Raw genomic sequence first — 25,682 nt, forward strand, 5'->3', positions numbered from 1 at the left:
AGCAGCAGTTCATGTGTCAAGACGAAATTAAATTGTAATTCGGTGCCGAGAAAATTGCCGTAATAACGCCCGGGGCGGAGGAATATTAAATCGACGGCGGAGAGTCGGCACAAAAATATACGGCCGCGGGGTAGGGGGCTTGGAGATATCATGTAAAAAAAAAAAAAATAAAATAAAATAATCGCTTCTTGCCAAAACGGCTCAACCGTGAAATTGAATAAATAACGTGAGCTTTTTTTACCCGCAGCCGCCGCCGTTCACTCCGGCGAGCGCGACCTTTTGTCACGATGTGTTTAAAAAAAGATTATCTTTTTTGTCATTCTTTCCACGCCACCCCGCCCATCGGCGTTATTTCTTTTTATTCCTTTGCCACTTAAGCGGATTTCGTGTCAGCGGCGTTTTCCGAGTACAAACGCAAAAACAACAAGCGCAGAAAACTCTTTGAAAACCGTATACGCATATTATAATAATAACACACACACATATACACTTACACATTACACACAATACATTTATAGCGTTTCACTGCACCAACCTCCGCGTATAAGTAGGTACCTTAACCGTAGTTATATGACTGCATACTACTGCATAAATATGTTGACACGAAAACGCGGACGACGAACGCGACAAAATATTAGAATAATAATAATAATAACAATAATAATGATAATAATAATATCCTCGGCGGACCGATTTTCTGGGTAATCGCAGTCGAAAACGAGAGCAGTATAAGTTTTATACACGCTTTACGCACTGTATACGATTTCGTTTATATTTTAGTAGGGTAGGTGCGTATTATTTTTTAGTCGTATTTTTTATTACTCTCGGAGCGCCGCGCAAAACAACTAGCCGCCACCCCTCGTTTTATTTACATTTGCTTTTTTTTTTTACACGTCCGGAAAACCATTGTTTACCAGCGTCAGTGTCGAGTGTGTGTGTAAAATACAACTTCCCGGTGCTGCATCATGATGATGTCAGGTCCCGTTCGGTTTAAAAAATGCATAGTTTTCGGTTAATTCGCAGTGAATGCTTGATTTTACGAGTGTACCAAAAGGGTTTACACAACGTACCGTACACATAACACGCATATAAATGTATAAACGTGTGTGGGTGTGTGAGTGTCGTCTTCGGTGTCGTCGCTGTCGTCGCCGCAGACGAGAGATGGGGCGGAAAATAAATAAAAATAAAAACACTCGTGTAATAATATACGCATCGCAGCTATATTATATATTATTATTACTATGTATATTATACTACTCCGGGACAAGATCGCGGCGAGGCGTGACTGGAGGGTGGTAAAGGGTCAATTGTGGCGGCGGCACATAACGTTTGCACGGCTGAGGGTTAACCTCGGTGTTTATTGCAAATGGAATTTCTGAGCAGCATTGCGGGGCGGACGTCATACGCACAGCACGAGTGTATGAAGTTCTCATTACAAACCGACACACTCACATAACGCAGGCAGTTTTGAATAATACGCGCTGCTTTAGTCTCTCTCTCTCTCTATATATATATATATATATATCGAGCTATACCACCCTCATCCGCAGAAAACACACACACACTCGATTCATGAATACGTAACTAGATAGTGGGAGATGTGAATTTAAAAATAAAAGAAAATCTCCGACTAATCACTGTTTATGTTTGCTCTACGCCATCAGAGACAATTTTCCCGCGCGTCGCAATATACACACTACCTCTCACACACACACACACACAAAATGTTATATTATTTAAATATATATTTATATGGGTAGGAGCCATCGCGCAAGTATAAGGCATGCACGCGTGCGTACACATTACAAATGTAATCAGTAGCGGCAGCAGGTTTTCGAGCAATCGTTTCGTGGCCAAAATAGCTTGTGGCCTGTGGGTATAATAACTATAATTTCTACATTATATATATATATATATATATATATTTATGAACGTTCATAAACCTACACTTTTTTGAAGTACTATTATTGTATATGAAGATAAAAGCTGTATAGTTGCGATGTTTATGATTTTTACAGCTATTTCATAATATTACTCTATAGTAATCTTTTCTAATAATTCGATTTGAAATCATGTTAAGATTAATATTGTATCTGTCTAATGGTATAGTCAGCGTCTCTTAATCGTGCAGCAATAAAGCCATTGAATGAAATCGTTGGTGTTCAAAATAAAAAATTCTCTTCGGACACTACAAAAAGAGTTTACGCCACCACTGGAGGTCACTATATGTATATAACATTAATATACGCGTATATAGATGCGTCACGCAGTGCAAGTTACTGCCGTCGTAAATAAAATATTACGTAATAAATAATGAATGATATTATTGCGGTGCATTTTTCTTACCGGAATAGTTTTGCCAAAACGCGGCAGCCCCGGATGAGCTCATCAGGTCCAGTCCCGAATAGTTCCATTGCTTGTCGTTGGAAGTCTCCGAACCCCGTTGCACTTGTCCCGACGAATAGTTTTGTGGACTCTGCGACTGTTCGGACCTGTCCCTCGGTTTTTCGTTGTTGTTCTCTGGAGGACAAAAAAAAGAAAGAAAATCAGCACCATTCAATTAATAATATTAACACTATTATAGAGTATGCACTGTTAATGTCGATGCAGAGTTATGTAGCTGATATCGAAAAATGTGACCAAAACAATACTGAAATGTAAATATTGTAAGCAGCTATATGTTTGAAGTGTATGTATTCAGATCAAGATGGACATTATGTCAATATATCCCTGCGAAGGGTAACTACCAATGAATTATGAAATTAAAGTATTCAAATATTCTATGTATATCTATTTTGAACTTGAACAAGCCGAAAAAGATCAAATCTTACACATTCAATCGTGTACATCATTCTTAACACCAAAACCTACGTAATGTGAATAAAATAATTGTATGCTTATTTTTATATCTGCGTTTTTTTTTCTTTTTAATATCTATTGAATGATGATATTATTTTATTCTCTATCGTGTTATTGATATTTTATTGATTTGAAGAATATCTCTGCAGGTATTGTGGATACGATTCAATCATCGTAGAAATCATACGAATATTATGAAATTAAACTCAACCACGAATAAAAGCGTTCATCTTGTATCAAAATTGGCCGACAGCACTAAGTTTAGATAGGTACACCACTGACTCCTGCAGAGATTGGATATTCGTCAAAACAACCATCCGTGTCCTACAAGTACGCACCTGTTAGTACACGAAGTGCGTCTGCTGGTGCACCGGCCGCTTTGATCATTTCTTCAAGCTGAGCCCTCCGTTTCAACTCTTGTTCCAGCTGATCCTGAACGCGTTTCCTGGCTTTCCTCTCTCTGCGCAGACGCTTTTGGTACACAACTGAAACACGAGAAACACAATGATAATAAATAATAATGATCGATACGAACAAATAATAATATCTGTCGGTTATCTTTACGTTATACGCAGACGAATGTGCGTGTGCGTTCGTGCAGTAGGTACAATATAATATACATCTCATAAATTAGATTTCCGTTTATTATTTCACAATCATATGCCGATTCTTGTGGTCCACTGGTCAACTATATATATATATATATATACGCTGGCGTGCAGTTAATCGGACCGGACAAACACAAATATTATATCATGTACGCGGTACCTACTGTAGACAGACATACTAACACACACACACCCATACTTATATATCGGTACTACTCCGCGCACCCCGACGGCTGCCATTACCGTCTCTTTCGATTCAACAAACACAACGAAATCATATTTAATAATATATATATATATATATATTACGCGTACATAATATTACGTATTACGTATTACGCATATTATATTCATTTTTTTTCGCGCACCACCGACCGCACCCGGGTGGTTTCATCAAAGAAATCGGAAAACAAGTCAGGCATCCTCTCCGAATTGTCCGAATGAACACACAAAAGGACTGTTTTATTCATATAGGTAATAGTTTTTATAGTATATAATATTATATACGAATGCCCCCGCAGGCGCACGCTGTACAACGAATGACGACAACGGCGGCGGCGAACGATTTCGTTGTTTCCTGTAATTTTTTTTTATTATTATTATTATTATTATTATTATTTTTTTTTTAGGTGTACACACAAATTAAACGACGGAAAAATATTTTTATGTTCGGTTATATTATAATATATTGTAAGTATAGCCACCGCAGCCGCGCGTATCATTGGTCGATGGGTGTATTCTGTGGGCAAGGCTGCGCCGCGCACACAGATCGAAGATTAATAAATAACAATAATAATAGACATTCGAACAATGACGGACCACCGGTTTTTTAATTAAGACCATCGGCTATATTGAACGTTTTCATTTTGAATATTGTATAATATATATCCCATCGGTGTTTGTGTGTTCGACAACAAATCGGGTTTTGGTTTGCCCCTCCCGCGGTCGTCGACATCGTCCGCGCACCTCCGTCGACAAATGAGAAAAGATTCGTGTGGTGTGTGTATGTGTGTGAATGTTGTGTTGGTATATCTATTTCTTTCTTTCTTGTATTGCATGGATCACGCGTAGCATCTTGAACTCGTGAAAAAAACTTCCCCTTAATCAATCCAGACAAGAAGAAAAAATAGAGGAAAAAATGTTGCGGCTTCAGTGTTTAAAGTATATTTCCCTCTATTTAAAACCACAAAAGTGCATTAACGCGAAAAATAATCCAATCAAGAAATGGCGTTAATCGAAAACGAAGAGACAGTGTCTCCTTTTTATATCCCCGGTTCTTAAATAATTTTCATTTAAACTTCTATAACAAGAGGGATGGACGACGGCTGCCGCGGTGGTGACGAGGCGCGGAGAAGACGGACCGAAGAGGAAAATTCAACAAGACGTTGCAGCGTTCTCGCATTTCCTTTATAATTATTATTTCTCCGCAAAAGAATACAATTAAAACAGCCACCTCTGTCTCCCGAGACCCACGCGGTAATTGGACGACCTTAAATAGTGCATGCGGCGGAGTCTTTTTTTTTTGGAGGCTTTGGAAACGTAATCCGTTTTCGGCTGGAGCGTCGGCCATGTCGTTGACGTTGGCGGTGTTAGCCTCGGACCTGCGCCATCATCATCATAAACCCTCTATATTTCTACAGATATTATCTCTTGCATATTGTACAGCGCATTTAACAGAAGTTTTGTCGTTAGTTTACCAGGCGGCGGCAGTGGGTGGGAGGGACACTACAATTACAGTCTATAATAATATACCAAAGTAATGAATATTGCAAAGAAAAATAACGCGTCGAGATATTAAAATCAGATTTCCCTTCAAATAATTTATAATATATGTATAGGTACTACACGCTGCGCCGCTGTTTTGACTTGCGAAAAGCGAAAGAGGTTTAACACTCTGCCACCGCCCACCCCACCACCGCCAGACACGAAATCGTATTATTAGAGAGCTAATTTTGCTCAACAATTCCTTTACCCTTTTAACGTTGTATATATACGTTGAAAAAAAGAAACAGCTCTCCGCGATAAAAAAAAAAATAATGATAATAACAACTAACAACAACAAAAACAACTACAACCCTTGCAACAATATTTCTTATTTTAGCTTTTAACCTTTTCTTTCGGGCGCAAAGCTTTTAACGTGCGCGCGGAATCGGCATGAATAATTTCGAGAAAAACGACGTTAATTTCCGACTGGAAAATACAATTATCGAGGCGCTTAACCGTAAATTATGCGACGAGTCTTTGTGTTTTTTTTTTTTTTTATGACTTTTAACAGCGATAAAGTGTGTATAATATAAGGAGAACAACACGAATTTATATATATATGTATATACAGAGCGCTTGGTTTGAATATGTATGCACCCTTCTCAGTAAATAGCAAAACGGGGAATATAAAAATTATAAAACATTAAAGTCAAAAATTGTAAACTCGTTTGTCATGTCTTATGCACAAGCTTTTAAACCCCAAAACCGGAACGCTTTCGAACCACTCGATCGAGCTACAATGCATAATATTAAACACTCGCGATTAGGTTCTCGTAGTAAGTATTTAAAATATTTTAATATGGATGTGTAAGACAACAGACAATAGTTTATAGGTACTGCAGTGATGATAACCACATTATAGGCGAATTATTTTAAAGTAAAGATGCTCATAATGTCAGTCGGCAAATGTGTTTTTGAAAAATGTAGGTATTCAGTAAGAATTACTATTTCATATAATAACATCAGTATTTGTTATGTACTGTATTGATTAAATTGCTTTCAACATTTTTCATTTCATAATATACACATTTTTCTGGTATTCATCGTTCATTTCTAATTTCATAATTTCAAATGAAATTAAGATGAATGCATAAGCACATAGCAATCTTATATGATATTAAAGCTCTTCATTGCTGATATTTTCTACTTATATGTAAATTATCTATTCGCTATTAACCGTGTTAAATGCTGATCAGTAATCAGTATTGAAAAAAAAACTATTCATTCAACATGTTGAAATTCAAAATCTTCAAAAAAGTCTTTTGTTTAAAAATATTATCTACCGAGTGCAAAAAGTGTATACAAAAGATAAAGTATCACTATAATAATATGAAAGCACAACAGTTATTATTTACAGATAGCTATACGAATAAAGAAAATCAAAATACACGTATTACGATATCGTACATCATTGTCTCGAAATAATAATTAAAAAATAAAATAAAAATACCCGCGGTCGTCATCGTTTACGCACCATCTGTGTATAGTCAAAACTCTCATTCTCTACAACAATATAATATACCTAATAATATAATTATAAATTATAATATGTATGAAACACGTAGCATTTTCTACATAATGCACTGGACTGTATGTACGCACGATAGCTGTGCACGCCGTAGAATTTAATATTACCTACGCGTTTTAAATTATAATTTAGGTATATAACATAGTAACATATACATAGTGTAGATACCATAACTATAGAATAAGGCTTACCAATAATAATAATAATAATAATAACAATATTAGTATCTAATGCGTACATCACGTGAGAGTGCGGTGCGCATCCGAAAACCGAAGGGGAAATCGGTTCTGAACCGATTAGGAGATAGAATGTGTGTAGGACGTTCGGCTTTGTATTTTATAAAAAACAAAAAAAATTAAAATCAAAAACAAACACACGGCGCATATTAGTGTGTCAACATGGAGTGACCGCATAATATTATAGATTTTAGTTGCTATATCGTTACTGCAACAGTAGTTCAATGTACAGGTACACTATTTAATGACGTAGAACATTATTATATATTATGCACATTGTTGCATATAGTTTTAGATTTATGGTAAAATATCGGTCTGAATCGAGCGCAGGACAAAAATATATAATAATAACGTATCGGAGCCGATGTGTCGTTTTCGAATGCACCGCACCGGAATAGACGAGACGAGTGCAGCAGCACACCGGTGTGTAACTCAATATCCTGTCGGGCAGCGGACCGTACGTTACCCGCGTTAACCCGTGACAACTCGCATTTGCGTTTATCTGGCGGACAATAGAACGGTCGGTGGGTGAGTGGGTGCAGGGATAAAAATAAAACGCGTATGTATACGTATTATATATATATATATAATATATAGGTAGTGCTGCTGCTGCAGATAGGGAGAACGCGCGCACTCCCGCGATCCGCTGCACCCATCAGGCAATATATATATATATAATCTGCCCGTGTGTGGTATATAGGGCGCGAAATCATATTTACTCGCGTGCTTACGTTTAATGTGCGCGAAAAAATCGTAGAATCGGCGGTGGGAGGTGAAAATGATTTTTCCAGTCGTTTTGTCATTTGATAAAGAAATTGCATTTGGATACTGAACGCACATAAAACGTCGTCGTCGCGCGTCGTAGTCGGGGGAACAATGGCGGCGGGAAAAAGTCAATTTTTCCACTCGTCGGATACACACGGCGGTGACTATATACACATAACTACGCATTTATACATTTATATATTTATATACGATTTTCGTGTCATTTACTTTTATGTGCGACGGTGGTCTTATCACACCGCGACCCCTAGAATAATATTATAACAGGGTAATAATAATTCAGTCGCGCGCGCGCGTTCGTAATATTATATAATATACTATATAATACGCCATATTGTACGAAAGCTTATCATCCACACACACATATATACTTATATTTATATATATAATACACATATAAAACGAAGCGCTAGGATTATATTCAATAAATTCTACGCATTTCACGTATATATGTTCATGTTTTCGTATGTATATATTTATTTATTTATATTGTCATATTGATATATTATAATAACGTATGGGTGCATATAAGTATAACATTATATTATAAAAAGAACGTGTACGTGCGTTTGTTATGTGTATATGCTCGACACTACTGTATATATATATATATATATATATATTCGTTATCGATTTTCGTCAAACACCGATCATCCCCTCGCCGAGTGTAAGGTTTAACGTACCCCCTCGACAGTAGACGGACGGATTTCAGGCAAAAGGTGGTTAAGAAAACGGCAAGTTTTGTCCCGAAATCATATTAAAACATTTCGGCTTAAAAACTCTTCGTGTATATATTATTATAAACGTATATATAATATATATATTATGTGTGTGTGAGTGTGAGTACGTCTCGAGGCGCACTCCAAAATTCCTCTCTTCTTTCGCGCGGCAGCCCGTCCGGAAAAGTTATACGAATTTACGTCCTTTGTGTTTACGCTTTGCTAAGCCGGTAAAAGGGGTGCGTTTGCACCGCCGCTCCTACGCGCGCGCTTCCCACACCCGCAGGTCGCGGCGGTGGTTGTTTTAAGTGAATTTTAAATGACAACACCGTCGTCGGGCTTTATATAATTTGCGTTTAACACGACCTATTAGACTGCGCGAGAGACTGCAAGGCGGTGGAGGCGCTGAGCGGAATCTTTGCGCGCGTGTGAGTGTATAGCCGCGGTGTTCTTTGGCTGCCTCGACGCCGCCACCTTCTTCATTTTTAGTCCCGCACCACTGTACAATATATTATAACTGTCCCGCAGATCTGAACTTTTGTCGTAATACAGACGAAACAAACATCGAAAGATAGATTAATGGCGATGGCTATAATAATATAGATGAAAACACGACGATGTTCGACCCACTGATGGCATATATGTGTCCCCAAATAATATTATACTATATGATATATAATATGATGTACGCGGCTTGCGTTTGTTTTTATTTAAAGACACATCACGGCGGATAATTGGATCGCAGGAACACACATGCACGTAGTAATATTATAATCACCCGAAACTGACGGCAGAAGCCTGCACATTAACATATAGACCCGCGGTGTATAATAATAATAATAATAATATAATTATTACAAAATACACGTGTACCACTGCAATTGAACCACTATAGCCCCCTTCCTTCCATCACACGGCCGCATAACGACGCGGTAGTTTGACCGGATATCGGTCCCATATGGCCTTAAAACGATCGGAAGAAAACGCACACCGGTGTGTCATGGGCAGGAGGAGGGACAATTATTGTTATATGCGGCTGAGAAAGGGTCGTCGACGTCGTCGTCGTCGTAGTCATCGTCGTTGGCGCCGCGGTCGTTCCTTATCGGTCAGGTTAGCCGCCGCGCAGGCAGACCGTCTCGCTGGCACGTATTAATATTAATATCGAGTAATCGAGGAGGAAACCCGGAGACCGCAGTTAAGCCCGCAGTGTACGTACGTCCGCCCTCCGAGTAATTATCTCAACAAGGTGCTTTCGGACCATAAAAGGCGGAAGAGGATCATCGCCTGGCCACATGTGTCGGCCGAGAGAAACCAAGTCACGATACCTACGCTTCGCCGTGTTGTATATGATATAATTATTGTGATATTATTCTAGTGAGCGCAAAGCAATTCCCTGGACAACTTTGGGGACCTTATTGTAAATTCCTCGAGAAAACGGGCCGTGCGTGGTTGTCGCGGGTTTAGAAGTGAATGGGGACAGCAGTTAACCCCGCTCGGAGGAAACCTCGTAAAACGACGAATAATCTCATCCCGTCACGTATATATATATATATATATACAATTTATATTATATATTGATGGTCGTGTATTATAGTACTACTTGTGGCCGCCACCACTGTTGTTGGCCTTTGAATTATACGACTCACCGTAATATAATAATATTTAATATTACACTTGGTCGTCGTCAATGAATCTATATATATATATAATAATACAATATGTCCGTAAACGACTGTGTGTGTATACATATAAAGTACCAAACCTATATATAAGCCCGCTGGACCGTTCCGAAGGGGATAGCTACAGATGGGGTATTGGAAACGTTGCGTGTCAATTAAAAACGCGAACGCGCGCGCATATGTATTTATAACCATTACAATAATAATAATATATGACGTGCGTATAATACAGCAGTAACGGACCTATTTAACGGTTGTTTTATAGTCAGAATCACGACACTTGGTCCAATAATAAAACGCCAATTCAATTTTCCTCGTCGAATTTAACGTGTCACCCGCCGCCGAGTTTTATGTACCTTTCGACGCCGTCGTCGCCGCCACGAATCTCCCCGATCGTCAAAAAATAAAACTATACTGCACGTTTTAACGGTTCTGTCGGACGACCGTTCACGGCAATTAAACGCAATTTGGCGTGCACGAAATGCGGCATCGCGTATGTTGTGTCATCCCGAAATTTTTTTGCGCGTCGATCGATATTTTGTTGTTTGGGGCGAGCTGCACCAAAACGACAATAATTCCCTGGTACCCGCTTGCAGTGTGCAGGCGCAAAAAATATTAACTATATTATTCGCGTGCCCGCAGCCGTGGCAGAACAGTCTCGCATTGACTGCTTATGTAATAATAATATAATATATTACAGAAAGTACCTATTATATAAAATAGCGTATGCTATAAAAGACCGTCGAGAAATTAAAATATGTGAGAAGGCGCATCTCCCGTGCCTTCCATCGCCACACCGCACGCCGTTTGAACGCTGTAGCTACCAATACCGTATAATCGATATTACTTACGTATATTATATACGCCGCGAACGCTCCGGGAGTCTAATAATAATATTGCTGAACTATCGCATCGTAGTCGGTGGCTAAGGCGGTTTTTGGTCGTTAAAGTCACCGGCTCTGATGATGGAAGAGACGCGCGTTGACAAAACGCGAATATTCAGCCATATGCGCGTACGTACACGCGCGTATAAAATACCGTACCGACGGCGTTTACTTTTTGCGTTTTGCCGGCGATTTTATTGCGACAACAGGCTATACGTCGTATATTTTATATTTTATGTCACCTGCGGCGCCCCGGTGGCGGTGATCTCGCGAATACTGAGTACACAACTTTTATGTAGTATGCATGTATATAATTATGTATATATATTATATACTCCTGTTCCTCCCCCGCTCCACACTACCAATTTCTTGACCTCTCCACCATCACATTCTCGTCTAGTGCTTCTCGTCTCGTCGATCGTAAAAGTATACAAATGCATACACTCGGTCGCTCGCTATATTATACCAGTTCATTAATAATAATAATAATAATAATGTAGGTATACGGCCGTGGTATTGGCATTTCGCGGACATACACTGTTGCAGCGATGTATATAAAATATATAAATATAATATTATAATATGTGTTTTTTACGACCGGATAATATATAATATCCATTTCGATATTTCTCGAGGTTCGCTTCGTATCGTCTTCTGGTCATTCCACGCCGTCGTATCGCATGCACTCTCTGCTTTTTCGACGTAATTACATAATATTGTTCGTAATTTATTGTAAAATACCGTCTGGGGCCATCGATAAAAAAAATAAACACCAGAAAATAATAGCCTCTCTGTTTTCCTGTATGTCTCGTGTACACCATAATACCTCACAATGTAACTCGGAGTGCGCTCGCTGACTAAAACGTTCAAACGGACAAAATAATATATATATTATAGAGACGAAACGCCGTTTAATGTCCATATCGGTATGAGTGTATGAAGAATAATATTATATAATAATATTATATGGTATGTTGTAGCCTACTGAAGAGAACATTTTTTCTTGTGCCATCGTCCGTCCCGAGAAATCTTTCGATTTGACGAGAGTTTTTAATCGAAACGACACGTCATGGTATTGTACCGCAGAAGTGATTTGCGTGATATTCAACCGCGGACCGCGCAATGATCACAATAGAAAACAACACATTTCGGGTCGTGGATATCAATATCATAAAAATCATCGGGTTGGCGGCTATATAGATCGCACGCTCAAACACGCACATAACAGTATTAATATCAAGTCCACTCGAAGAAATAGTTATAATGTATATATATTATTTAATGCGTATAATATAATATAGATGCACACAAAGCCGACGTTGACGCATGGTTGCATGAATAGGAATGCTTTGACGAGGAAAACAATTCGGCAAACAACGTCTTATCATATATACATAGACATATTCAACGACTATATTATTATTACTAAATACTAATATAGTATATATATATATATATATATGTGTGTGTGTGTGCACTGCCTCCCTCGGGTTCCAGGAATTCGTGGGTCGCAAAACGCGCGCGGGCACTGCACGTCATATACAATATATATAATAATAATAATATGTAAGTACAGCAAACATTGCACACGCATAATTTATCGTCGTATTTATCTGTAGTAATTCCGTGGCGTGCGTATAATATTATAATATATGTGTGGAGGACGACGACGGTGATGGAGGTTGTGACGTTCCATCGGGTGTGCGGGTGGGTACTGAACGCTCGTCAAGGTATATATGCAAAGCGCAAGGGACTTGCTTTCGCACCTACGTTTTGTTTTGCTGATTACCGTCCTCTGAAATTCTATTTTTAAGTAGACACGCAAAAGTCTGCACTAAAGCTATTATTTCACCTAACCAAAATATTATGTTGTATTATATTCTTCCCTTTACGTAAAATTATGGATAAATGACCAAATAAACAAAGCAGTTGCGAAATTCTAACCGCCGTCGTTGTTGAATCAGCGTGAAACTATTAAGCACAGAATATTTATACATTGTGGTTTTAATACACACGCTCGTATATACACATATAAAGGTTTAGGAACAAGAAAGTTATATTTAAAATATGTTTGCACCAACGAATTTGGCAGTTGATTGCTTAGGTTTTTAATATATTTTACCCATGCATCCTAAATATATACACATATATATTTATTAAGAAAATATTTTTAATTTAAAATGTACGACAACGCCGATAGCAGTAATCGTTATAAAATTATGAAAAAAATCATAGTACCTACTAGTATGCAGGTGGAAAGTTTAGAAACATTTTTACTGTCGAATTTAAAATTTATACCGTCTGTCGGGAATTGTTACACCGAGAGCATTAAGTAATATAAACGAGTACCATTGCACCAGTGAACAGGTTCGTAAAAATAATGAATTCAAAAATATGAAGAAAAAAATCACGCAGACCTTGACAGTGTACAATGAATTTATAAGTTTATAACCGTTGGCAAGGCAATTCCTTAAATATTATATGTTGTACAGTATAATGTTGGTATATCCGAATTTGTACAATAGATTATGTCGAATATTGTGTCGAGGTTATTGTGCTTTAAAAATATCACTCCGACTTAATAAGCTGCAGTATAATACGGTTTGCATTTTGAATTTGAGTTTATTTGAAACCATCGAGATCGTATTAAAAAAAATAATCAACGCCAATCGATTATTTTTATTATTGACCACGATGCGTATGTCGACGGCCGTGAAACGTAAAAAATATTGTCGTCCGGATGTGAACATGTGCACATAAACCTGTACCGACCGAAGACATCAGCTGCAATGACTTCCGACAGCGACGCAATTTTAAACAAACTCCATACCCCTCCCCCCCTTCCATGCATCATTAATGACCGCATAATATTTTAATTATTAGGTATGATAAAAAAGTGAATTCGTTTTCAGCCGACAATCGGGCACCAGCCAGGCGGCCGGCACAACGCACAACACTTACGCCGCGTATGGCGCATATTATACGGTGGCTATAAATCGGCAGCTAAATTACATAATATTGTATTTGTGTGTGTGTGTAGGTGGCACACGACAATGGTCGGGTCGGGAAATCGAAGTCGACGGTCTCCGTGTGTGGCGAAACGCCGTCGGAAGACTGTGCCAACGGTCACCGTCAAGGACACACACGCACAGGTATTCAACACGTCGCAGATATATATTATTATTATTATTATTATTATTATTATTATTATTAAATCGTGTACGACGCGACACGTCCTACCTATAGTAGTACACCGATAACGAGGACCGAGGTCACTTAGCGCGAGCGCTCCCTTATCGGGTAGTTTACACGACACTTGCACGACGGCGTTTAATGTAATTACTGAACCGACAAGTATATATAAACGATAGATACCTCCATAGTACACACATTTATAATAATATGTAAAAACCTAACAGTAATAATATATACACGGGCGTAACGCGAGTATTCACTTAGCCGTTTGCCCGAGTTCGATTGTATTCACTGCAGGTTGGAGCGCTGCAATAACACTATACGTATACATATAAGTCCGGGCACCACATACACGCGCCGACAATAATAATAATAATTATTATTATTATTACGGTCGTTTCGTTTCGAATCGTAAAAGGAATAAGAGAAAAAAACCAAACCAAAGCAATAACGATTTATTTCCGAATCGCTCCCCACGCGTCGCACACGCACGCACACGATGACGGAGAGCGTTTGAATGTAGCGTATGCGTCACGGAGATAAAAAAAAAACAAACCTTACTAGTGACTATAATATGGGTGTGTGTGTGTGTGTGTGTGTGTGTGTGTGCAAGACTAAAGAGATTCACCGCAGGTCGCGCGAAAAGGGTCGTGGACGCACTATGTGTGTGTGTGTGTGTGTACTGTGTGTGCATATTATACAAATATGGTTATTCTAATCGAAGCTCGCGCACGCCTCTCGCAAATCGTTCTAAGGTTGCGTGGGGAAGCGGCGGTGAACCAGCGGACCGGAAACAGACAGTTGTCGCAGTGCACGCGTCTGACACTGCACCGTATGCATATAGATTTTAATATGCATCACTGCAAGAGTATATCATTATCCTGCAGGACCGCGCGTCGACACGACGATACGAGATAATAATAATAATAATATATTATTTTATTCGGTATTATGGTGTAACATATAATAATACATAATGTAATCTGGAAATCTGTTCGTTTTCTCACTCACTTTATCCTCCCTCGTCGATGAAGACTTTTATCGTGACAATTGTACAACTGTTGCTGATCGCTGAGATTTCGTTTAACGCTAAACAATTTTTTTTTAAGCAACAATCAACGCCGCCAGACTAATATTATAGTAGCTAATCACAAATAGGAGTGACGACGAGAAAAAACAACGAAATCAATTGGACAGAGAAACAAAACTGTTGAAAATGTGACGCGTGCGTTCGATGACATAAAATAACATAATATTATCGAACATTCGCACTACGCGCAGCCGTTCGGGGCATCGCGTGATGTGATGAGCTACTGGAATTTAATTATTTCGTCTGCGACGATAAGCGCGTCTTCCCGGCTTGGCGATCGTAAAAATATTGTTGTGCATTTTTCGGGATGACAGACTTTACGACTGTATTGCTCGATATTTTTCAATTATTATTCGGTGGCGTGCGTAGGGCGAGGGTCGGCCAAACATATTCGGACACAGAAATGAATTTTCTCGTGATCATTTGTACAGCGATATTTTCTTTTCTCTTTTTATGTTTTTACTGTGCAACATAAAAAATAAAAAAACAATATTTCTTCTCGGTAATAACCGAAATACCTTTTTACTGTTATGTGCTACGTAGCCGGAGGGACGCGCTATTGCAGCGAATAAGGAATCCAATTTGTGCGCCGACCATGGGGAAGAATACAATAATGAGTGGACCCTTCGAAAGTTTGTATACGCGAATTTTAATAGCGACAGATCAAAGGTAAACGGTTATATTCCCCGGGGATTGTCTTCATTCGGACAATTTACGTTTTCTGTAACGTTCTTAAAAAATACTATGGTGGTGCCGTACACAAAGGGTTTTCGTCCAAAGTTCAGTACGGTGTTCGAAGACTTATTTGTAATCATGTCAATAAAACTCGAAATTGCTAAAAAGGTCGAAATGTTTTTTAATAAAAATTCGGGAGCGTCAGATGGAATATTGGCGCAAGACATACTTACTCCTACTCCTGCGCATAACAAAATCAAATTACATTATACAACGCGCAACCGATATTGCTATTGTATTAATTTGCTTTTGGGGAGCACGTGTACACATAGCAAATGAATAACATAATGTATGTGTGCACTGAAACGGTAGACGATAATTCTTCGTGTAAGGCAACCCTTAAAATCTTATCGAATGACACTTAAAACCCTGCAGCCAATAATTACGTATGGACTATACGTGTACCTGCGAAGGTCGAGTATTTTGGGTTCTTTGACACGGTCGCTAAAACCCGATCGGAATGACATTCGCATCGGAATTTGCCTCATGCTAGCGCACTCAAAATGGGCAATAAACGTTATACCGAACGGATAATATAATATAATGTTTATATATATATATATATTTATAGGGTTGATGGTCGCACGGGAGGGGTGGCGTATAAAGTGTTTTCGGGTGTACGTGGCCTGTGTAAACAAGACTTTCTGCGGAATATTTCGCACGGGAATTAATGAGCAAAAGGGGATGGGAGACACGGTGGAGAAACAATAAAACTGAGATATACGCGCTGTGCAATGTGTATATGTGTATACACCATATAATATGCATATACTGAGAGGTTCGCCTTTACGACGGGTCTGCCACCACTGTCGTTTGCCCTGCCCTTTTTGTCCATCCATAAAATGGTCACACAGTGTAAGTTTAATAATTTATATTTCCATATAAGAGGATTTCCCCTCCGCCCCACATCAGCAACAACAGCAGATCAGTGGCCGGGCGGGTGGGTGGAATGGGCTCAGAATTATTTTATAATGCTTATTTATGCGAGGCGCTTTACTTCAGAAGTGGCGCATTAAAATCCCTGAGACGTAAGTATTCGAAAGGCAATAACGAAACTGTCATTGAGCCCCTTCATACAGCAGTGTTACGCGTGCGTATTATAATAAAGCGCAATATTTATTAAAGTAAAATCGAAATCTAGCTATAAAGACTATATAATATACGTGTGGGTTCAAAAAGGTATATTTAAGTACTATATAGTAGATCGACCTAATATTGAAACGACGACCCGAAGACCAATCATACGTCTTGTCGCGCGATTCAACTCTGGAGGGCGCATAGTATTATTTTATTTATTTATCTGTTTATCATAATATTATATGATGTGTGATAAATACTATAATATGACTAGTTCTTGCCATAAATAATCGAACTGTGCCCAGCGTTTTCACACTTGGGTCACACCGCCACCGGTGCAGCAATATACGCGTATACGCTATAATGTTATACACTGCACGTCAAAATCACTATATCAAAGAAAACCGTATATAGCATGGCGTGTGTTCGTGTGTGTTTATGTTAATCGGTTTTTAGTGATCGTCTACGACTAAATATTTTGTAATTGGGACGTCAAAAATCTCGGACGGCGTGAATTCGATTCCCTCGCTCGCGTTAGCGTCAATGAATATTTAACACCCTCCCCTCCATCCCCGCACGCAAAATACACACTCCCTCGGCAACGCACCGAGCCCAGACCGGACGTTGGTGATTTTGCATCCGTGAAATGATCACAAAGAAACTGCGGACCGGGTCTTTTGATGTGCTCGGCTTCGATTAAAATCGCGTTATTATTAAACCCCAGGCGGCTCGCTCGACGCGACAAAAGGTCGCCGCTACCCATACCGTCGGGTTTTGTAACGTAAAACGACGCGCGCCACGGCCAAGGGTCGCACTGGCAACGGACCCGTAGACCACAGCGACGTTTGACATCTCTTGTTTTCGGTTCTGCTGATCCCCCCCCCCCCTCATGGCATACGAACGAGACCGGACATCAAAGCGCAAAGAGTCGGATTGCTGACCGCCGCTGCCACCAACTGAATTTCGAGTTAAATAAGCGCGCGCTCGCACACCCACACACCCATGCCCACACAATAAAACGAATAGTTATAGCAGTCTTTGGAACGCGCACTCGCCAAAACGTAACCTACCAGCAAAAGTAATAACATAATATTATTGCATTAGTTATAAGCCGTCCAGTATAGTTTATCTTGACACTCGGCGGCAACGATGTTACGATTTTCAAAACAGATGTTCTGAAAGCTATACATTTTCTTCGATCTGGTCCTTTGTTTTAGTCCGCTGGATTATGATTTTTTTTTTTCAATTTACTTAATAGTTTTCGGACCACTGTTCAAAAAAAAAATCGATGCTGTTGCCAATTGCAATTAAGAAGTGAACAGGTTGTAGGTATAAGCACCACGTCGTTTCGAACATTAGGTGTCCGTACAGATGCATCTAGTAGTACCGGCGTGTGTGGTTGATTGCCTACCCGTGATGCCTTTTGAATTAGAGTGTGAGTTCGTGTATATTTTATACCATCCGACGTGACGGACTTGCGACGGATATACTTCTGAGATTTACAACTCGTGTGCGGTGAAAACACGAACGGCGGTGAAGTTACGTCCCTTCTCTACTCGCTCCAGAGCGATTTAACCCACCTCGACCTACGTTTGAAGTACGAGGGTTATATTATTATCGTTATTATTATTACTATTATTATTATTATTATTATTACCATCGTGGTATAATACGAGAGACGTTTGGTTATGATGCACTGTGCGTGCCGGGCTCGGTAATGATGATTCATGTTTGAATATTTGCGGCAGTTAAGTCTTCGTCGAACGGTAATATAAACTTTCTTACCCCGCCGCCGAGACTCGATCGAGTCGACGGTGGCATTAAAAGTACGCGACGTTCGATGTGTACGTGACTTGCGAGCGGAAGCGGATTTTTAGATGTCACGCGGCCGACCGGAAACGCCTGTGAAACGTAACTAGACATCCCTTCGAAAGTCCTCCGTCCGCTCGTCAGTAATCGACTCTGCTGTGTTAATTGCGAATGCTACCGGAATGCATAAAATCGATATTTATAATAAAAACGCAAATTTGCCATTAAAAATAGCAATGATGGCGCCGCACCGCAACCGATCTAGAAAAATTACTAAATACACGTCGGGACAGTGAACATTACGAATTACGATATAATAATACCTAACCATATCATAGATGTTATTATATTATTATAAAAGATGAAATTCAAGGAGACTGCAATGATCGTATAACAACAATAGCAATCCGATACAAAAACGGAGTCCATTGTCATTGTATACGATTGATTCAACGCGTTCAGTACTACAAACATTAATTTAATGCTTTTCCAGTTCCGACTTATGGACTTCGGTGTACTATTACTGAGTATATAACACAGTGATAATAATAACAACGACGACCACCACCACGAGTTTTTCTAATATCAACAACTATATATAATATATGTACAACAAATAATATAGGAGTTGGGTATTATTCGATAATCGATGACGGTGGCCAGCAATATAATATATTATATTACTATAAAAGTCGTCGTATAAATCAAATGAGTAGACTTGAAACATCCCAGCAAATCAAATTACTTGTATACAACTATATTATAAACAAATCGACGGTGAGTCATATTATATAGTAATATTACTCGAATATTGGAATCTAAGCCTCAGGTTTTTCGGTGTTTTTTTTTTTTGTAAACCATATAACGCTTCGTCGATATCGGTAAATGTATATTTTTTTATTTTTTTTTAATTTAAACATTGAAATAAAAGCTGACAGCTATAGTAATAGGAAAACTCTGGTGTATGACCTACCAGTTTAACGATTGCCTATGAATTAATATGATGCGTTTTATCGCCGCATTAATATCTGGAAATTACTGAGTACAATAATAATTACTAGTTACGGAGGAAAAGAGGGTCAGGAATTTTACCCTCGGACGAAACGGAAAAAAATAATATGTCGGCACTATACGTTCGCCATCGTCAACAGAATATTATATTATATATAAAAACACAGTGGAAATGGTTTTTAATAAAAGAAATTTCGGTGTTTCGGACCAAACCGCCGGGGATTCAAAGTGGCGGGGGAGGGGTACTTTAATTACATTTATTGCATTCCACACCCGAAGGAAAAAATATTGATGGCTACGCACACGGCAATATGAACGACGGATGGCTTCCAATCTCCCTTCCATTGTCTTCGGTTAATTACGGGGAAGCGCGGAAGAAAAGGGTTAAACACGAGACCCGTTGTTATTATTAAAACGTTTCCATATCTCTTTTTGATCTCCACTTTTAGCCACCACCCCCAACACCCCCTCCCCCCCCCTTGCTACGAACTGCCTTGCCGACGTTTTCGTGTAATAATAATTGTTTCATATTTGACGTAATACGGCCGACACGAAAATATCAATATCCAACTTCGACGCTCGCTACGCCACCCACGCACGCGGCCCAGAGTTAATTATTACGAATATGCGGGACGGCGGCTGCTTGGTATTTATGCTGCAGAAACGGAAAAGGAAAAACTTTATGGTACGCCTGAAGCGGAAACGACCTTTGGAAATGTCAGTGGCGGCTAATAGTAATAATACAACGTAAGAAAAGGGTATTTAAATAGATATATTATATTATTATATTATACAGTGTAGTAATACGTATACACAGACGGTATATAGTGATCATTGGCTTTTCTTGACAATGGTTATTATACGGTATGGTTTCTATTGTCAGTGTACGTGTACAAGACATTGAAGCGCGAGCCCCTTTGGTAGTAAAACAAAAGGCCACCAACTCACGACTGATTCACAACAGCATTTACGAGAGGACGTAATTTCATTTTATTCGAAAAAGTAAATATCAATTATCTAATTAAAACTTAATACTTCCGGACAATAAACGCGTCAACAATATCAAAATCGTTTGAGGAATTACGTAGAAACGGTTTCTGTGTATAGAATTATAGAACGCCACTGCTGGTATCGAAAGGCAAGGGAAAAAATAATTATCTAGTATGCTAATATAATATTATTAAAAAAAAAAAAAACCATTCCTTCAAACCTATTATTTTATTAACCTAATAACATAATCATCATGTATAACATTTATAAATTATTTTATAACCGCTAAACTTTCATATCCTTCAAAGAATTAAATATGTAATAATGAATTATAAAATTTAAAATAATTATTATAGGTAGGCATTTATTAAAATCATTTTTTTATCCTATACATATAAAAGTCTTATTGATTATTTTTCATGTTAATAAACATTCATATAACATTCTTAACGTTTATGTTTCTTCGTTCATTATTTTGAAATTTACAATTAAATTACATTTTATTTATATGCGAATCTCAAAATATATATTGAAGATTTTCTACACACAAATTATGTCGTTAAATATATCGATTTGCTATATAAGGTTGTTTGTGTTGTCCTAACTACCAGACACAGCGTTTTCTAATAATAATATTCAAGGGACTACGGCGAATAGGAGACGGATTAATGTGTGTGCATCGTTAGCACACGGCCAGTGTTGCCAATCAACTGTGTCTCTGTCAATTGTCCAATCAGTAAGGAGTGATTTATGCGTTCCCGCCGCCCCTTTGGGATCTAATTAGCGTTTAATTCTGAGAGATGATCGTCGCCGGCGTCGTCGTCGCCCACTCAGACGTTTCCTTAATGAAACCCTTTTCACCTCTTACCATCGTTCTTCGATATTTCTCCTCTTCCTCTTGTCTCTTACTTGAGTGCTGTTCGCCGGATAGTCGTGTATAATAACGCGCGCGAAAGGATGGTAGAGTGCAGAGGTAGATTCGGAATTCAAGACGAATGAACAGGAAACTATCGATCGGCCAATTAAACCTAATCAGTCGGTGTAGATTACGTTTGAAGAAAACGAGACAAGAGTGTGAGTGAGAGGGAGAGTGAAAGAGAGACAAAAAAGAGATGGATAGATGGGTAGAGTGAGGGAGAATGAGGAGGGTAAGTGAGAAAGAATAAAATACAAAACACACAGTGACTTCCGATGGGTTTGATAAAGGGCAGCTAAATATTCTCATAAGAGTCCAATGCACCACACTTATAGGGGACTAACCCGAGATCTATTGTCAATAAATATATATAGATAGATATATAATAAGCCTAAAAGCTTCTGTCTAACTCCCCCGCGTATATTGCGAAGAATCGGGTTACGCGCGCATTTCAGGTGAAAGAATAATCGAAATGATTTTTTTTCTCAATCCTATATGTTTAGTTCTTGACCAGCATGAAACTCGATATGTCCAATAGACTAAATGGACTGGTCAATATAATAATATATATAAATAGAGAGAGAGAAGAAGCTTTTGGGTAGTCCGCACAAATGGAGACGATACGTATACGTTTACACACTGTCAACCGATTCGAAAATCCGTAAGGGGAAATCCCGGTGGCCCGTGTGTTTCATTTTATGCTAATGCGCAAATGAGAGACACCCCCTCATTGTTGTTGTAACACTATATATACACCTTTCGATCGTAAGATATTATATTTCTCGAGTATAAATTATATACTTTTTTTATGTTTGCACGCATATACAACATACGTAATATAATTAAGTATATGTAGGTATTCATATCTATGTTAAATATGTGTATATATATAGTATATATACTTATATACCATACACCGTGCGTGTGTGTAAGTGAAGTTTTGTGTCGAACATACAACAGACGGTCAGTCAAGGTTTATTGAATATATACGTATAATATTTTAAATATGTATACGTGATTGTGTGTGCATCTGTAAATTAGCAGCGCGTGTAACCTAATATTAAACAGGATACTCAAATTCATTGTTCATCAGTACGATTCAGAGTTTTTGACCACCCTCAACGAATTTGTCGGTACTGGAACGCACGAACGTAAGTAACCACACACCCTGCAGGGTGTATTTTAGTGGAAATATTTTATGAGTTATTCAAAAAACAAAAAGCAAAAAAAAAGGGGTGTAAAGTACTTGAGTAAATAATAAATGGAAAATGAGATTTCAAGTACGAAAACATTACTTACCCCGCAGTTTTTGGGCGTCGACCAACTGTCGTTCTAAACTTCCTTTGACTTCCCTTTCACGGAGCACGTCCATTTTCAACTCGGCTGCAATAAAACAAAAACGTATTGAGTATAATATGATAAGCGAGTTGAAGTGTTGTATAATAATAATTATCATTCATATATTATGTATTTATTAAACGCGCTGACGACGATTTTTTCAGCGTCGCATAAATATTGTATGCGGTATGAGAGTGGTATACGTACCTATAAGACTGCAGCAACACAATATATTATATACCACCACTATGTACTAATAATAACAATAACATTTATGCCAACTGAAAGACACACACATATATAGCCAATAGCAGAGGATATCCCACATAACATATTATTATTATATTTATGTGCTATATATGTATATATTATAATCTATATGCGTGTGTGTAGTACGCTCGAGAGGAGCTATCGAATGCTTGCGGGGAAAACGTTGTGTTAATCCCGATTTGAAGGGTCGTGTCGGTTAGTCACCCAAGGCTGTTTACTCGTGTACGGCCACTCGAGACCGAGAATATATATATATGTATATTTATATATAAGTATTTGTATATCGTGTATATGTATATATATATATATATATAAACAATATACATTATACATGTATAGGTAATATATATGCATGTATATATAAATATACACAGTACATATTTATACTAACATAACACTCGTAGAAAATACAAGAAGCGCCCGCTAGCGATTTGAATAACTTTTGCCAGAGTTTCCGTCACCGCCGCGGAGTGCGCAACGCAAAACAACACCTGGGGAAATTTTAGTCATTTCCCTAACACCGCGCTGTTATATAATTTTGTTTTATTTTTATATTGTACAATATTATCATCGTGATGTAACAGAAAAACAATGTTATCGGTTTTGATAATTTGGTTAAGTCACCGCCGCCGCCGTCATCTCCCCGTGGTTTCTGGCTCATTAATTTCCTCGGCCGGACAATTTAATATGATAATATTTACAGACGAAAAGTGTCGTGGCGTGCTTCTTTTTATCGGTCCATAACTCGCAGTGCGGTATTAAACACGATCGCTCGTCTGTTGTTTTAGTCGATATTACATTTTCGAATGGCCTCGATAGGAACAGTAATAATAATAAAATATTATATTATTATAATAATATTATGATTAACGCGACAACATGGGTAATGAAAAAACTCGCTACGACTACGACGACGACGATGATGATGATGACAAATACCGACGCATAAATCCGCCGATGCAACGGGATAACGCGCGATAATAATAAGTAGGCAATCGTGTCTCCTCTCTCCCAACGGTGGTATTATTATTATCATTGTAATAGTTATCAATATTTTGTCTAAATTTTCACAAACTATTATATTGTAATATAACGGACGGAATGAATTCCGTTTTTTCGCCGAAATCATGCACGCCATTTCATTATTTAATCTGTGTTTACATATTTCTACACGTCCTACTATAATATCATTCTCTAAAAGTTTTCGAATTATTGGACGTTAATCGAGGCAAATCGGATTACAGACGTTTTCACTCGTGTGTATCCTGTCACGCGGAACAGGTGTCTTATACTGACGAGAAATTGGTGCTGAGCGCAGAAGCGTATATAATGATATTATATCAGTGAAATTAGAACATAGCAAGATTTATTAATATTGAAGAAATTTCGAAATCAATGATATTGCAATACATACAATCATACAAACATGCATTTAACTATTTGGTATAGATATTTCGAATGGTATAAAATTGATGACCAAATATTATTATTTAAATATTAATATACGACTGTAAACTGCATGATTTGTTAGTACGCTAGTCGTGAAACGCGTGTAATATGTGATCTCAAGTTATAGAACAGTGAATGACTTAATAACATCAATATACAAAAAAACTCGTTCCAGGTACCGTCGAGGGTATAGTAATTACTAATTATGGTTATGAGTATGAAATATTTCACCCAAAATTTTCACTTTGAGATTTTGGAATAATGGAATGTCTATTTTTAAATTTTTAAGTATCGTGTTTCTTTGAATGTTTTATACCGACAGTTTTCATACTTAATAACTTATAATCAATATTTAATTTTCGATCACGAGGTAAAGAAGATAGTTATTATATGTAATTTATGTAATGCGCATTGTAAGGAATTTTCCTACATAACTTTCCACTTAACATTTAAATTAAAAGAGATATTTATTGTACTTCCAACTATATAGTTTTATATATAATTTTTAATTCTAAATGTTTTTATTAAAATAAAGTATTTCATGAATGTTTCATAAAATATTTCAGATAAGAAATTTTTTTATTTGTGAAACTGCGAAATGGAAAACCTATGCATAATATTTTAAAAATTAAATTTTGGCCTTAAGGGTTGAGGTGAGCAGATTGATTTTATTGACGATTTTGCAAACTTAGACCTTAAACGAAATCTCAGAGTGATGGAAATACGGACTATTTTCCATCAT

General features: G+C 38.0%; 1 protein-coding gene across 3 annotated transcripts in view; it reads right to left on the reverse strand.

Moving 5' to 3' along the window:
* dac (dachshund family transcription factor) overlaps positions 1-25,682 on the reverse strand; it is a 139,055-nt gene that overhangs the window by 8,291 nt on the left and 105,082 nt on the right. For all 3 annotated transcript variants that reach the window (XM_015524156.2, XM_089222353.1, XM_015524155.2), the window contains 3 exons: positions 23,183-23,266; positions 3,198-3,344; positions 2,347-2,520 (listed from right to left, as the gene is read on the reverse strand). In XM_015524156.2, coding sequence (XP_015379642.1) covers positions 2,347-2,520; positions 3,198-3,344; positions 23,183-23,266 — 405 coding nt within the window. The remainder of the gene's footprint in view (positions 1-2,346; positions 2,521-3,197; positions 3,345-23,182; positions 23,267-25,682) is intronic.

The sequence above is a fragment of the Diuraphis noxia genome, unplaced genomic scaffold, assembly GCF_037042655.1.
Source record: "Diuraphis noxia isolate RWA-SAM2 unplaced genomic scaffold, SU_Dnox_SAM2 contig0003, whole genome shotgun sequence".
Lineage (NCBI taxonomy): Eukaryota > Metazoa > Arthropoda > Insecta > Hemiptera > Aphididae > Diuraphis > Diuraphis noxia.